Source organism: Oncorhynchus gorbuscha, linkage group LG22 (genome assembly GCF_021184085.1).
Source record: "Oncorhynchus gorbuscha isolate QuinsamMale2020 ecotype Even-year linkage group LG22, OgorEven_v1.0, whole genome shotgun sequence".
Taxonomy (NCBI): Eukaryota; Metazoa; Chordata; class Actinopteri; order Salmoniformes; family Salmonidae; genus Oncorhynchus; species Oncorhynchus gorbuscha.
In genome coordinates, this window is record NC_060194.1 from 43,543,450 (window position 1) to 43,557,113 (window position 13,664).

General features: G+C 40.8%; 1 protein-coding gene across 5 annotated transcripts in view; it reads left to right on the plus strand.

Annotated features, from left to right (window-relative positions):
- The first annotated feature begins 667 nt into the window (after positions 1–667).
- The window catches only part of LOC124010229 (ran-binding protein 3-like), a 28,709-nt gene continuing 15,712 nt past the window's right edge, over positions 668–13,664 (plus strand). Inside the window, exons 1-7 of one of the 5 annotated variants that reach the window (XM_046322674.1) lie at positions 668–737; positions 10,036–10,091; positions 10,254–10,290; positions 11,388–11,471; positions 11,580–11,657; positions 12,785–12,850; positions 13,170–13,372. In XM_046322674.1, the coding sequence (XP_046178630.1) occupies positions 716–737; positions 10,036–10,091; positions 10,254–10,290; positions 11,388–11,471; positions 11,580–11,657; positions 12,785–12,850; positions 13,170–13,372 (546 nt within the window). In that variant the 5' untranslated portion in view covers positions 668–715. The other 4 variants (XM_046322670.1, XM_046322671.1, XM_046322672.1 and 1 more) reach the window with 4 other exon arrangements.

Genomic DNA, 13,664 nt, shown 5'->3' on the forward strand with positions numbered 1-13,664 from the left:
AGACTTCAACTGTGTGTGTATATATATGTGTGTGTGTGTATGTTACTGCCCGACTCCAACAATCTTGGTTTACGAACAATCAGCCACTCTACTAATTGAGTTCAGCCCTAGTAGACTGCCAGAAAATTAGCTTTAAAAATTCAAAATTGTCTCTGCCTCATTGCAAAATGTGTACAATAGCACAAGTTTAGTTATAAAACTGCAAATGTTTCTCTCTGCCCCATGGCAATATGCGTAGAATATCTGGAAATTAGCTTAAAAACAGCAACATTTTCTCTCATCCTACAATTCTACACATTTTGCCACTAGGTTTTTTATCCCCCCCCCAAAAAGGTCCTTTGTCAGACCTTGAGGGGGCCCCGCGAAACCATGAGATTTCTGAATTGAAACCCAAAGTTTGTTTCACTCAATTTCTCTCCTAGAGTTGATGGCCTTAGCCTAGGGGTATATCTCCTATTAATTACCTTGGCCACAAATTGATTAAGCTACTTTGGATGGTGCTCGCTCTCTCTCTGAAAATAACACTTTTGAATTGCTGCTAATGATAGACAAATCATACGTTAATATTTGAAGTATTGATTATGTTCTACGTTTCCATTACAAATTCTACTGGTGATCGATATTGAGTGATTTTTGTCTATTTCTGAGAGATTTGTTTCTGTCTGCCTACACGTATTTTGCGTGGTGGATTGTGGGTGTTGAGCAAAGAAGGAAAATGGCGGACTTGGCAAATGAAGGTGAGCAGTGGCCGTGTGAGGAAACGAAACCGTTGGATTATCTACATTACGTTTTAATTATAGTTAAATTACCGTGTGCTAAAAATAGTGCTTCGTAGCCTTTCAAGAGAACAGTTGAACGAAAAAAAAAAAAATCAGCCTCGGTTGCATATATATACAAAAGAAAACGTTAGCTTTCAGAGCAAGCGTCTCTTTTTAGGCGGGGATGGGACGCTGGCTAACGTTAGCTAGGTAATCAGAAATTATGGTACCATTTAACTACGTGTTAGTAAGGTGTTTGTGTGTGTATTTATATATACTCAATTAGTAATGTACGTTAATGCATGTTTGCTTCCTACCTAGCTATGTGGGTTGCTTATTTGTGGTTGTCACATGACGTTACTGTAACTAGCTAACAATTTAATCAGCTAGCCAACGTTAGCCGGCGAAATGACTCGCTACTCCTTGGCGGGGGCTAACTTTAGCAAGAGTGTTATTTGTCAAGGACAGTTAACTAACCAATAAAACCCCGAATTCTTGAAAGGTTAGCCAACTATCTGTCAACACCCCACTTTCCAGCAATTATAATGCATGTTGCACAGTCGGAACCGGAGAGGACTAGGTAGCTAGTACAATAACTAACAAGTCTGAGCCTTATTCTTACGCCAAATCTAGTTAGAAACGCATTGTGGCTTGTAAATTCACCGAGTTGTCTGTAACTGTATTTATATTAGTAGCCTATATCATGTAACTACTAGCTTACTAAGTTGTTTTGCTGTATCTGATTGGGAGGTAGGCTAGGGGCTATGTCGTGGTAGGAACGTTAAGGCTGCTGCACAGACGCTATGAAGACTAGTTAAAGATGCACTATGCAGAAATCGCTCCGCCATTTCCCGGTTGCAAAAGTTCTAATAGTTTAATTTAAGTTTGTGACAAAACAAGCAAGTGTAGAGAATCATTGTACTATCTAGACTGCTCATAAGTATTTTACATAGCCAAAAAATATAGTATTTTCAAATGTTTGAAGCTGGTGTAAACCGAAAAGTAAAATATACTTAAGAACTGGAAGCATAGAAATAATGCACATTGAAGCTTTCAATTAAAATGATGGATCTATTAGCATGTGAATTTGTCTGTCGCCCAAAAAAGTTACATATTGTAGCTTTAACTGAAGTGTTTTGTTCACTTTTCCGTGATGGCAGCCTCCCGAAATCAACATCCGACATTCCAATAAAAAATAAATGATACAGTGCCTTTGGAAAGTATTCAGACCCCTTGACTTTTTCCACATTGTTAAGTTACAGCCTTATTCTAAAATGTATTACATTTTATTTTTTACTCAAGATCTTTAGATATTTTTGCAAATGTATAAAATAAAATGCCTCTACAAGTTTGGCACACCTGTATTTGGTGCGTTTCTCCCATTCTTCTCTGCAGATCCTCTTAAGTTCTGTCAGGTTGAATGGGGAGCGTTGCTTCACAGCTATTTTCAGGTCTCTCCAGAGATGTTCGATCAGGTTCAAGTCTGGCCTCTGGCTGGGCCACTCAAGGACATTCAAAGACCTGTCCCGAAGCCACTCCTGCATTGTCTTGGCTGTGGGCATATGGTTTGTTGTCCTGTTGGAAGGTGAACCTTCGTTCCAGTCTGAGATCCTGGGCACTCTGGAGCAGGTTTTCATCAGTATTTTGCTCTGTTCATCTCTGCCTTGATCCAGACTAGTCTCCCAGTCCCTGCTGCTGAAACACACACACATCATTATGCTGCCATCACCATGCTTCACTGTAAGGATGGTGCCATGCTTCCTCCAGAATGTAACAATTGGCATTCAGACCAGAGAATCTTGTTTCTCATGGTCTGAGAGTCTTTAGGGGCCTTTTGGTAAACTCCAAGCGGGCTGTCATGTGTTTTTTTACTGAAGAGTGGTGTCGGTCTGACCACTCTACCATAAAGGCCTGATTGGTGGAGTGCTGCAGAGATGGTTGTCCTTCTGGAAGGTACTCCCATCTCCACAGATGGACTGTAGAACTCTGTCTATGTGACCGTCGGGTTTCTGGTCACCTCCATGACCAAGGCCCTTCTCCCCCGATTGCTCAGTTTGGCCAGGCGGCCAGCTCTAGAAAGAGTCTTGGTGGTTCCAAACCTCTTCCATTTAAGAATGATGGAGGCCACTGTGTTCTTAAAGACCTTCAATGCTGCAGAAATTTTTGTTACCCGTCCCCAGATCTGTGCCTCGATACAATCTTGTCTTGGAGCTCTACTGACAATTCCTTCGACCTCGTGGCTTGGTTTTTGCTCTGACATGCACTGTCAACTGTGAGACCTTTTTATATAGACAGGTATGTGCCTTTCCAAGTCATGTCCAATCAATTGAATTTACCATAGGTGGTCTCCAAACAAGTTGTAGTGACATCTTAAGGATGAACTTGAGCTCAATATCGAGTCTCATAGCAACAACAAAAAATAGCATGGGGTCTGAATACTTACGTAAATAAGATATTTCTGTTTTTTCTTGTTAATACTTTTGAAAACATTTCTAAAAACCTGTTTTCACTTTGTAATTATGGGGTTATTGTGTGTTGATTTGCTGATTTGTTACAGCCCTAATCCATTGAAGAATAGGGCTGTAAACGTAACAAAAAGTGTAAAAAGAGGTCTGTATATATATGCCTTCTACAAGTTCTCTTCTAACCAACAATGTGTGAGTTATTTCAAGTTTCCGTGTGGCCTTTGAATCGTGTTAGTTTTGGTTTGAACCTCTCTACACCCCAAATATTTCCCCCTCTGTTCTATTGATTTCACTGTGATATCCATGGAAGTGATAAACAAACAAAAAAAGTGTTGCGGTACACTTAGTGCAGAACTCTTCAAGATGTATCTGTCTAGCTGTCTTCTACAACTTGTCCTCTAACCAGGGATGTAAAGCCTACCTGTTATTCCTTTTTCCTGTGTTTTTTTGTTGTTGTGCTGTGTTAGTTTTAACAGGATGTCCAACCTCATCTCCCCCTCTTGCACAATTGATTTCAACGTGATATCGACATGTGTGATTGACGAAAGTGTTGCATTTTCTTTCAGTTTGGTGACCCCCTTATCAAAATGCAACATTCCAAAATGTAGCTGCAGGTTGGCCTCTAACCAGTGAGGTAGCTGCAGGTTGGCCTCTAACCAGTGAGGTAGCTGCAGGTTGGCCTCTAACCAGTGAGGTAGCTGCAGGTTGGCCTCGAACCAGTGAGGTAGCTGCAGGTTGGCCTCGAACCAGTGAGGTAGCTGCAGGTTGGCCTCGAACCAGTGAGGTAGCTGCAGGTTGGCCTCGAACCAGTGAGGTAGCTGCAGGTTGGCCTTGAACCAGTGAGGTAGCTGCAGGTTGGCCTCGAACCAGTGAGGTCGCTGCAGGTTGGCCTCGAACCAGTGAGGGAGCAAAACATCTCCAGTTTTTGAGTTGTGGTAGTTTCAGCAGCACATATCTCCTTAATTGATGAGTGATTTATTTCCACATGTCAAAACAACAGGGTTTTTGGTGCTGGTGCAGTTTTGAGGTGCTTGTTTAAAGAAAGTAGAATGATTACTATTGTTGCACATGTACAGTGTCTTCGAAGTGTTCATACCCCTTGACTTATTCCACATTTTGTTACAGCTTGAATTCAAAATGGATCCCCAGCCCATCACTAATGACAAAGTGAATAAAAAAAATGTTTTGAAATCTTAATTTACATAAGTATTCACTTCACACCCCCAAGTCAATATTTTATAGTAGCACTTTTGGCGGCAATTACAGCTTTGAGTCTTCTTGGGTAATGTCTATCAGCTTCACACATCTGGATTTGAGGATTTTCTCCCATTGTTCCTTGCAGATTTTCTCAAGCTCTGTTAAGTCAGATGGGGGGAGCAGCAGTGAACAGAAATCTTAGTCTTTTGACAGATTTTCAATGGTATTCAAGTCTGGGCTTTGTTTGGGCCACTCAAAGACTTTCACATTCTTGTTCTGAAGCCATTCCGGCATTACTTTGGCTGTATGCTTGGGGTCTTTGTCCTGTTGGAACGTAAATCTTCGCCCCAGTCTAAAGCCGATTGCACTCTGAAGCAGGTTCTCAAGGATTTTCCTGTATTTGGCTCCATTCATTGTTCCTTCAATCCTTACCAGTCTCCCAGTTCCTGTAGCTGAAAAACATCCCTATAGCATGATGCTGTTGCCACCACCATGCTTCACTGTAGGGATTAGAGGTCGACCGATTTATGATTTTTCAACGCCGATACAGATTTATTGGAGGACCAAAAAAGCCGATGCCGATTAATCGGACGATTTAAAAAAAATGTATTTATTTATTTGTAATAATAACAATTATAACAATACTGAATGATCACTTATTTGAACTTAATATAATACATCAATAAAATCAATTTAGCCTCAAATAAATAATGAAACATGTTACATTTGGTTTAAATAATGCAAAAACAAAGTGTTGGAGAAGAAAGTAAAAGTGCAATATGTGCTATGTAAGAAAGGTAACGTTTCAGTTCCTTGCTCAGAACATGAGAACATATGAAAGCTGGTGGTTCCTTTTAACATGAGGCTTCAATATTCCCAGGTAAGAAGTTTTAGGTTGTAGTTATAGGAATTATAGGACTATTTCCCTCTATACCGTTTGTATTTCATTAACCTTTGACTATTGGATGTTCTTATAGGCACTTTAGTATCTCCAGTGTAACTGTATAGCTTCCGTCCCTCTCCTCCCTGGGCTCGAACCAGGAACACAACAGCCACCCTCGAAGCAGCGTTACCCATCGCTCCACAAAAGCCACAGCCCTTGCAGAACAAGGGGAATAACTACTCCAAGGCTCAGAGCGAGTGATGTTTGAAACGCTATTAGCATTAGCTAACTAGCTAGCCATTTCACTTCGGTCACACCAGCCTCATCTCGGGAGTTGATAGGCTTGAAGTCATAAACAGCGCAATGCTTGACGCACAACGAAGAGCTGCTGGCAAAACGCACAAAAGTGCTGTTTGAATGAATGTTTACGCGCCTGCTTCTGCCTACCACCGCTCAGTCAGATTCTTAGATACTTGTATGCTTGTATAGTCAGTCAGATTATATATTTAATGCAGGACACGCTAGATAATATCTAGTAAGATCATCAACCATGTGTAGTTAACTAGTGATTATGATTTATTGTTTTCTATAAGATTAATGCTAGCTAGCAACTTACCTTGGCTTACTGCATTCGCGTAACAGGCAGTCTCCTTGTGGAGTGCAACGAGAGAGGCAGGTCGTTATTGCGTTGGACTAGTTAACTGTACGGTTGCAAGATTGGATCCCCCGAGCTAACAAGGTGAAAATCTGTCGTTCTGCCCCTGAACAAGACTGTTAACCCACCGTTTCAAGGCCGTCATTGAAAATAAGAATGTGTTCCTAACTGACTTACTTAGTTACATAAAGGTATAAAAAAAATCGTCAAAACCAGTGTACAAAAATACAGATTTACGATTGTTCTGAACTTGAAACCGGCCCTAATTAATCGGCCATTCCGATTAATCGGTCGACCTCTAGTAGGGATGGTGTTAGAGTGATGAGCTGTGCCTGTGTTTTCTCCAGACACGGCTTTGCATTCAGGCCAAAGAGTAAACATTTTCTCATCAGACCAAATAATAATTTTGTCTTATGCTCAGTCTTTCACGTGCCTTTTTGCAAACTCCAGACGTGCTGTCATGTACCATTTTCTCAGGAGTGTCTTCCATTGGGCCACTCTACGATAAAGCCCACATTGAAGTCCTGTAAAGACTGTTGTCCTTCTGGCAGGTTCTCCCATCTCATCTGAAGAACTCTGTAGATCTGTCAGTGGTTATTAGGTTCTTGGTCACCTCCCTGACAAGGTCCTTCTTGCCCGGTTGATCAGTTTGGTCGGCCGACCAGCTCTAGGCAGCGGCTGGTTAGTTTCATTTTTTCCCCTTCAATTTCCCAATGATGTAGACCACTGTGCTCTTGGCAACTTTCAACATTCTAGAAATGGTTTGATACCCTTCCCCAGATATATTCCTCATCACAACTCTTAACTCTGAGATCTACAGACAGTTCCTTGGACTTCATTGGTATAGTTTCTGCTCTGACATGCACCGTCAACTGTGGGACCTTTTTATATAGACAGGTGTGTTTCTTTCTAAATCATGTCCAAACAATTGAATTGGCCACAGGTGGACCCCAATCAAGTTGTAGTGACATCTCAAGGATGATCAAAGGAAATTGGACGTACCTGAGCTCAATTTAGTGGCATAGCAAAGGGGTGTGAATACTTATGTAAATGACATATTTCTGTATTTTATTTGAAAATACATTAGCAAAAATGTCTAAACGTGTTTTCACTTTGTCATTATGGGGTGTAATCAATTTTGAATTCTTGTTGTAATGCCACTATGTGGAATAAGTCAAGGGGTGTGAATACTTTCTGAATGCACTGTATATGTAGATAGGACATTTTTATGTTTTCAATATCACAAACTGTTTCTGCATGTTGGTATTGATTTGGACACTTTTTAAAACTGTGTTTTGACATTGGGGCTATTTATCAAAATGTCTGGTCAACAAGAAGCACCAGCGGTATTATTTAAGGTTTAAGAATAAACATTTAATCAGGTAAAAACTGCTTAATGAGTCCAAAAACGTGATGTCAGATTTTAATTTTTTATGATGCCCCAGAAATCACCAAATCTGGTTTTCCCTACCTGGTCGTGTGTGTGTGTGTGTGTGTGTGTGTGTGTGTGTGTGTGTGTGTGTGTGTGTGTGTGTGTGTGTGTGTGTGTGTGTGTGTGTGTGTGTGTGTCACTGTCGTACACCATGACTGTTTGTCACTTATGACCACAGTTGTTTCAGTCAAGCTAAAAAAATATTGTGGGAGTTGAGCTGGATCACATGTTTATTTACAAAGCGGGACAGTCCTCTCTCTCCGACCCTGGCCTGTAGACGAGCTAGTTGTCCCGTCTGCTTCGGTTAGTTCATGAGTTTTGATGGTCCAAATCCAATGCTTTTGTCCATAAATGTAGACTACTTGAGCCACTCCTAGGACAGATAAGACTACAAAATAGCTAGCTAAAGGATATACAGTGCCTTCGGAAAGTATTCAGACCTCTTGACTTTTTCGCTACAGCCTTATTCTAAAATGGATAGAATACATGCTGTACCCCATAATGAGAAAGGGAAAACAGGTTTTTAGAAAGTTTTTCAAACGTATTAAACACAGAAATACCTTATTTACTGTAGTATTCAGACCCTTTGCTTTGAGACTCGAAATTGAGCTCAGGTGCATCCTGTTTCCATTGATTATCCTTGATGGTTCTACAACTTGATTGGAGTCCACCTGTGGTAAATTCAATTTGATTGGACATAAGCTGGAAAGGCACACACCTGTCTATATAAGGTCCCAAAGTTGACTGGTGCATGTCAGAGCAAAAACTAAGCCATGAGGTTGAAGGAATTGTCCGTAGAGTTCCGAGACAGGATTGTGTCGAGGCACAGATCTGGGGAAGGGTACCAAAACATTTCTGCTGCGTTGAAGGTCCCCAAGAACACAGCACAGTGGCCTCCATCATTCTTAAATTGAGCTTCCTAGAGCTTGCCGCCCAGCCAAACTGAGCAATCGGGGGAGAAGGGCCTTAGTCAGGGAGGTGACCAAGAACCTGATGGTCACCCTGACAGAGCTCCAGAGTTCATCTGTGGAGATGGGAGAAACTTCTAGAAGGACAATCATCTCTACAGCACTCCACCAATCAGGACTTTGTTAGAGTGGCTAGACGGAAGCCACTCTTTAGTAAAAAAGCACATGACAGCCCGCTTGGAGTTTGCAAAAAGGCCCCAAAAGACTCTGACCAAGAGGAACAAGATTCTCTGGTCTGATGAAAACAAAATTGAAATCTTTGGCCTGAATGCCAAGCGTCAATTCTGAAGGAAACCAGGCAACATCCCTACGTGATACATGGTGGTGGCAGCCTCATGCTGTGGGGATGTTTTTTAGCAGCAGGGACTTGGTGCAGAGATAAAAGTACAGAGATATCCTTGATGAAAACCTGCTCCGGAGTGCTCAGGACCTCAGAATGGGGTTAAGGTTCACCTTCCAACAGGACAACAACCCTAAGCACACAGCCAAGACAACACAGGAGTGGGCATGTCTCTGCATGTCCTTGAGTGGCCCAGCCAGAGGCCAGACTTGAACCCGATTGAACATATCTGGAGAGACCTGAAAATAACTGTGCAGCAACGCTCCCCATCCAACCTGACATAGCTTGAGAGGATCTGCAGAGAAGAATGGGAGAAACTCCCCAAATACGTGTGTTCCAAGCATGTTCCGTCATACCCAAGAAGACTTGAGGCTGTAATCGCTGAATCCTTACATGCATTTTTTAAATTTAAATGTAATAATTTTTAAAATGTATACATTTTATATATACATGTTTGAAAAAAATGTCCAAATGTCTCATTATGGACTATTGTGTGCAGATTGATGAGGGGGAAATGTTTAAATGTTTAGAATAATGCTGTAACAAAATGTGGAAAAAGTCCAAGGGTATGAATACGTTCCGAAGGCACTGTAAATAGCTTTTGTTTAATGCACCTTTTTTGTCAAATCTTCATTTGCTTTAGATGCAGGTTTTTAATATTTCATTCATGTCTCATCTATTCTAGGCTGTGGTTGTCTCTGGTGACTGAACTAATCAGTGTTTGTGTGCCACTTGTTTAAAATGGACTAAAGGATTACAATGCAAGTAGTTTATTCTTAGATCTTGCATCATGAATGTTTGGCATCTATTCAGAAGTGTCTGAACTGAGTGGTGAGCGTTGCTATGATTTGTGGGTAGAACTAGTTTAGTGGAAAGTTGGAGAAAATAATGTCATTTTGGGGGGGGGGGGGGGCAGAAATACTCACCAGGTTTATGGTTTAGCCTCGGCTTCTCTAAATACAGTATTCCTGAGTTTCCATAAGTGTCACTGAGCATCTTTTGTAGAATTAGAAACATATTCCTGTGTTTTAAACCGAGATAATCAAGTGTGCCAGACATGGGTTACTCCGATCTAGGCCTTCTAGCTGTTTGCAAAAAAAACATTATGGGAGTACTTGTCAACTCAAGACTCCTGCAGGGTGTTCGTTCACGACGCTTGTTTTTTAAACATTTTTATGATCACAATGACAAGTGTTTGTTGAAACAAACAACTGATTGACAGGCTGTGGTGTCTTAAAAAAAATATATATATATATATTAGGCCTACACTTCACACAAGTCACTGAAGCATACTCTTCTTCTGTATGATAAAGGATGCTTTCCTTCTTTTGAAACAGAGAAACCTGCCACAGTGCCACCAATGTTTGTGTTCCAAAAAGATAAAGCACCGAAGGTAAGTCACATCGTGTTGTTTCTACCGCCTGACATTCATTGACATGAGTGAACCTTCTTTATGGAAATTCACTGTAAAGCTTCCATCATTTGATTGGGTAGTTGTTGTTGGGTTTTTTTAGACTGAGAAACGCAGTAGATTCAGTACTGCTTTCTATTACAGCGGGCAGCTGATGGATCCAGTGGAGAAGATGGAGAAGGTAAGACTACATCCGCATATCAGATTTCGCCTTTAAATATTTATTTAAAAAAATACCTTTTCTAATATTTTCCATCTAATCTTAAAATTGATGTCCGTTTTTATAAATCTTGTAATTTGTTTACCAGGAGGGGTATTGTATTTCCTAAACTGGAGCCCAGCTGGGGCTTTTTAAACTGGCATGTTCTTTGTCAACCCTGAATGCTGATTGGCTGAAATCTGTGTTATATCGGAACGTATACCATGCGTATGACACAATTATTTTTACTGTTCTAATTACGTTGGTAACCAGTTTATAATAGCAATAAGGCACCTCGGGGAGGTTTGTGGTGTATGACCAATATACCATGGCTAAGGACTGCATCCAGGCACTCCTTGTTGTTTTGTGCCTAAGAAGAGCACTTAGCTGTGGTATATTGGCCATATACCACACCTTCTCGGGCCTTATTGCTTCATTAAAGTGCAACTGATTGCAATAAACAACTTCGCTGATAGAAAAGTTTCTCTATTTGGCATCGATATTAGTCAAACATTTATTCTAATGTCAAAATTGAGTACCAAGTGTAAACGTGTACATTTTGGTCATAACGTCAGTCTCGTCCTAAACTGAGTTTTGTAATTGAGTTTGTCATGGCTTTACTCGAGGGTTGGGTTTGGATTTCGACAATGCTCACTTATCTGCTAACACGGGATACACAGCTGCAGTGATTTATGCTCAATCTTACCGCAGAACACAGACCGTGAGACAGCCTGACCAGCAGAGCAGTCTTTGTTTACATGAGACAACTTCACACTTTTTTTCCCTTCAGAAATACTTCACCAAACACTTAACTAGATTGCGTGACTAAAACCTCAGCAAAAACATGCAGATTTCTTGAGTTCATTTTGACTTTTGAGGAGTGATACTGGCTTTGTTTATATGGCGTCTCACGGGGGACAAACATCCAACCACACCCAAAAGACAGAAGAGATTTCATTATTTTTTTTCTTCTTAATGAGCGACAGAGAAACAAATGCGTAATCGGTGCGTTCAATCGCTCTTTAATCATGTGAATTGACGGCTAAGTCTCTTTAAAACATTTTTTTTTTAAACTTCAGATTCAGACAGAGAAGATGGCTATTGTCCTCCGGTGAAAAGAGAGAGGACTTCATCTTCAACACAGTTCCCGTCTTCACATTCTGGTAGGAGAAAACAACAACATCAGAGAAGCTGACTGTGTTTCAGTTGATTAATGAAGAGTAGTACAGGAATCTTGCCTTGTGTGTAAGGTTTCTTCTTGCTCTCTGCAGTGGCTAGTAAGAACAATGTCTTCATGCCATCAAGTTTCTGGCAGTCTCCCACTGGGAATTCCGAGGACTCGGAGCCAGGTGAGGCATAGTGTTTACTTCCTCCATTATAAAGGCTTCCTCTCATTTAAGTCCCCAGTATGTGACATGCGTTTTGTATGCTTGTGAACTTTAGTCCAGGCCAAAGCACCTTTTTTAATGCACAAATAAGTTATAGTACAACTCAATGGTAAGGAAAGTTAACAAAAAGGTCTGACCTGGATTTTTTAACATTTTTACTTTGGTTTATGTGCAGTCTCTCACAAATACCTTTAATTCAAGACGGGTTCACATAGACAAGAAGCATACATTATAGAAAAAACCCACACGTACCATGGGTTAAACTTGACAGGGAAGAATATCAGGACAGAGAAATATAAACATTGTTTTAATGTATTGTTTTAATGTAGACATTGAATGAGTCTTACTCACACTACTCCAAATGAGATGCTGAAGTAAACTTTTACAGATGGTTATTTTCCTCATAAAAAAAAATGTCTATGCCACAAAACATCAAGATTTGAAAGAAATAACAAAACCAAAAAAATACAGAATCTCAGCTCAAAAGCTCCCAAACATATGTAGAATTAGTTTGGAGATCAAGAAAATAAGACTCAATTTAGTTCATTCTGGGGGGGGAAAGTCTAAACTAAACACCAATGTGTGTCATCTCCAAGACCTTAGTGACACACTAGCTTTGAGGTGAGTAGGGAACTTCATTTATGTAGCTTTGAAAGTTACCTTCATTCAAGCAGATAGTCAAATGTGTCTATCTATAAATGTGTAGTGCTTCGTTTTAAAGGGATACTAAGGGGATTTTTTTATCAATGAAACCATTTATCTACTTCCCCAGATGAACCTGTGGATACCATTTGGTCCCTGCGTGCAGTTTGAATGAAGTTGCTAACTAGCGTTAGCGCAATGACAAAGTCTATGATAACTGCTGGTAGATACCATTCTCTGCGCTAATGCTAGTTAGGATTGGCTTGCGAAACTACCTCTAACTTCCATCCATAATGGATGCAGAGACAAACGGTATCTCCATGGGTTCATCTGTGTTCCATTTTATGATGGTATTAATGTACCCTCCCCACACTCTGAAAGTTGCCATTTTTGTTTATGGTCTTGTTAACCAATTGTACCTCCTGTTTTTTTTTTTTTTTTACCAGAAGAGAAGCCAGTTGGGTTTCGTTTAAAACCACCAACTCTTATACATGGGAAGGCACCTAGTTCAGGTGGGTATTGGTGCCTGGGTATTGGTGCCTGGGTATTGGTGCCTGGGTATTGGTGCCTGGGTATTGGTGCCTGGGTATTGGTGCCTGGGTATTGGTGTGTGTTGATTACAGAAAGCAACTCTAGTCAGGTTAAATAGTCAGAAAAACTCTTAAAACGTAGATGGTGTTACAGCGTGTTAATATGATTGACCGTGCATGGTAGTTTGATATAGTCCCTGCGGTCGTGCATGTTGTAATATAGTACTGATATAGTACATGGTAGGTGTGATATAGTTGTGAATGGACTAGTTCTGTAAGGCATTCAGATCCAATCCATTAGCAGGTTATGTTCCAGGCGTCCCCAGTCAGAAACCCAAGGAGCAACTGCGCAGTGTCCTCCGGCCAGCCATGCTCCAGGCCCCGCCAGCCAAGACCAACTCCGAGTCCACTAACGGGGTGAAGAAGTCAACAGACGGGACGTCAGAAGGGTCGACCATCTTCCATAACAACACTGAGCAGTCAGACGGCCTCGCCAGGTCACCGGTGAGGGAGGACAAGGCGTCTTGGTCCCGTTTTTTAATACGCAGAAGCTTGTGTAAAGTGACAACGGTGCAGCAACGAAATAATTTAAAGTGGAACGATAATTGGAATGCAGCGACTTATTTTGCCTGTAGTTGCATGACGTTGTGACCACCAAGACCTTGGATAGGATTTAGTTTATATTATTACTGTCAAAATCATTCAGATGTTTTATTTATTTTGGTTTTTTTTTTAAATGGCTCTTTTAAAAAAAAAAAATAGCAACAACAACAAATTTAAAGTTGAATTCTATATA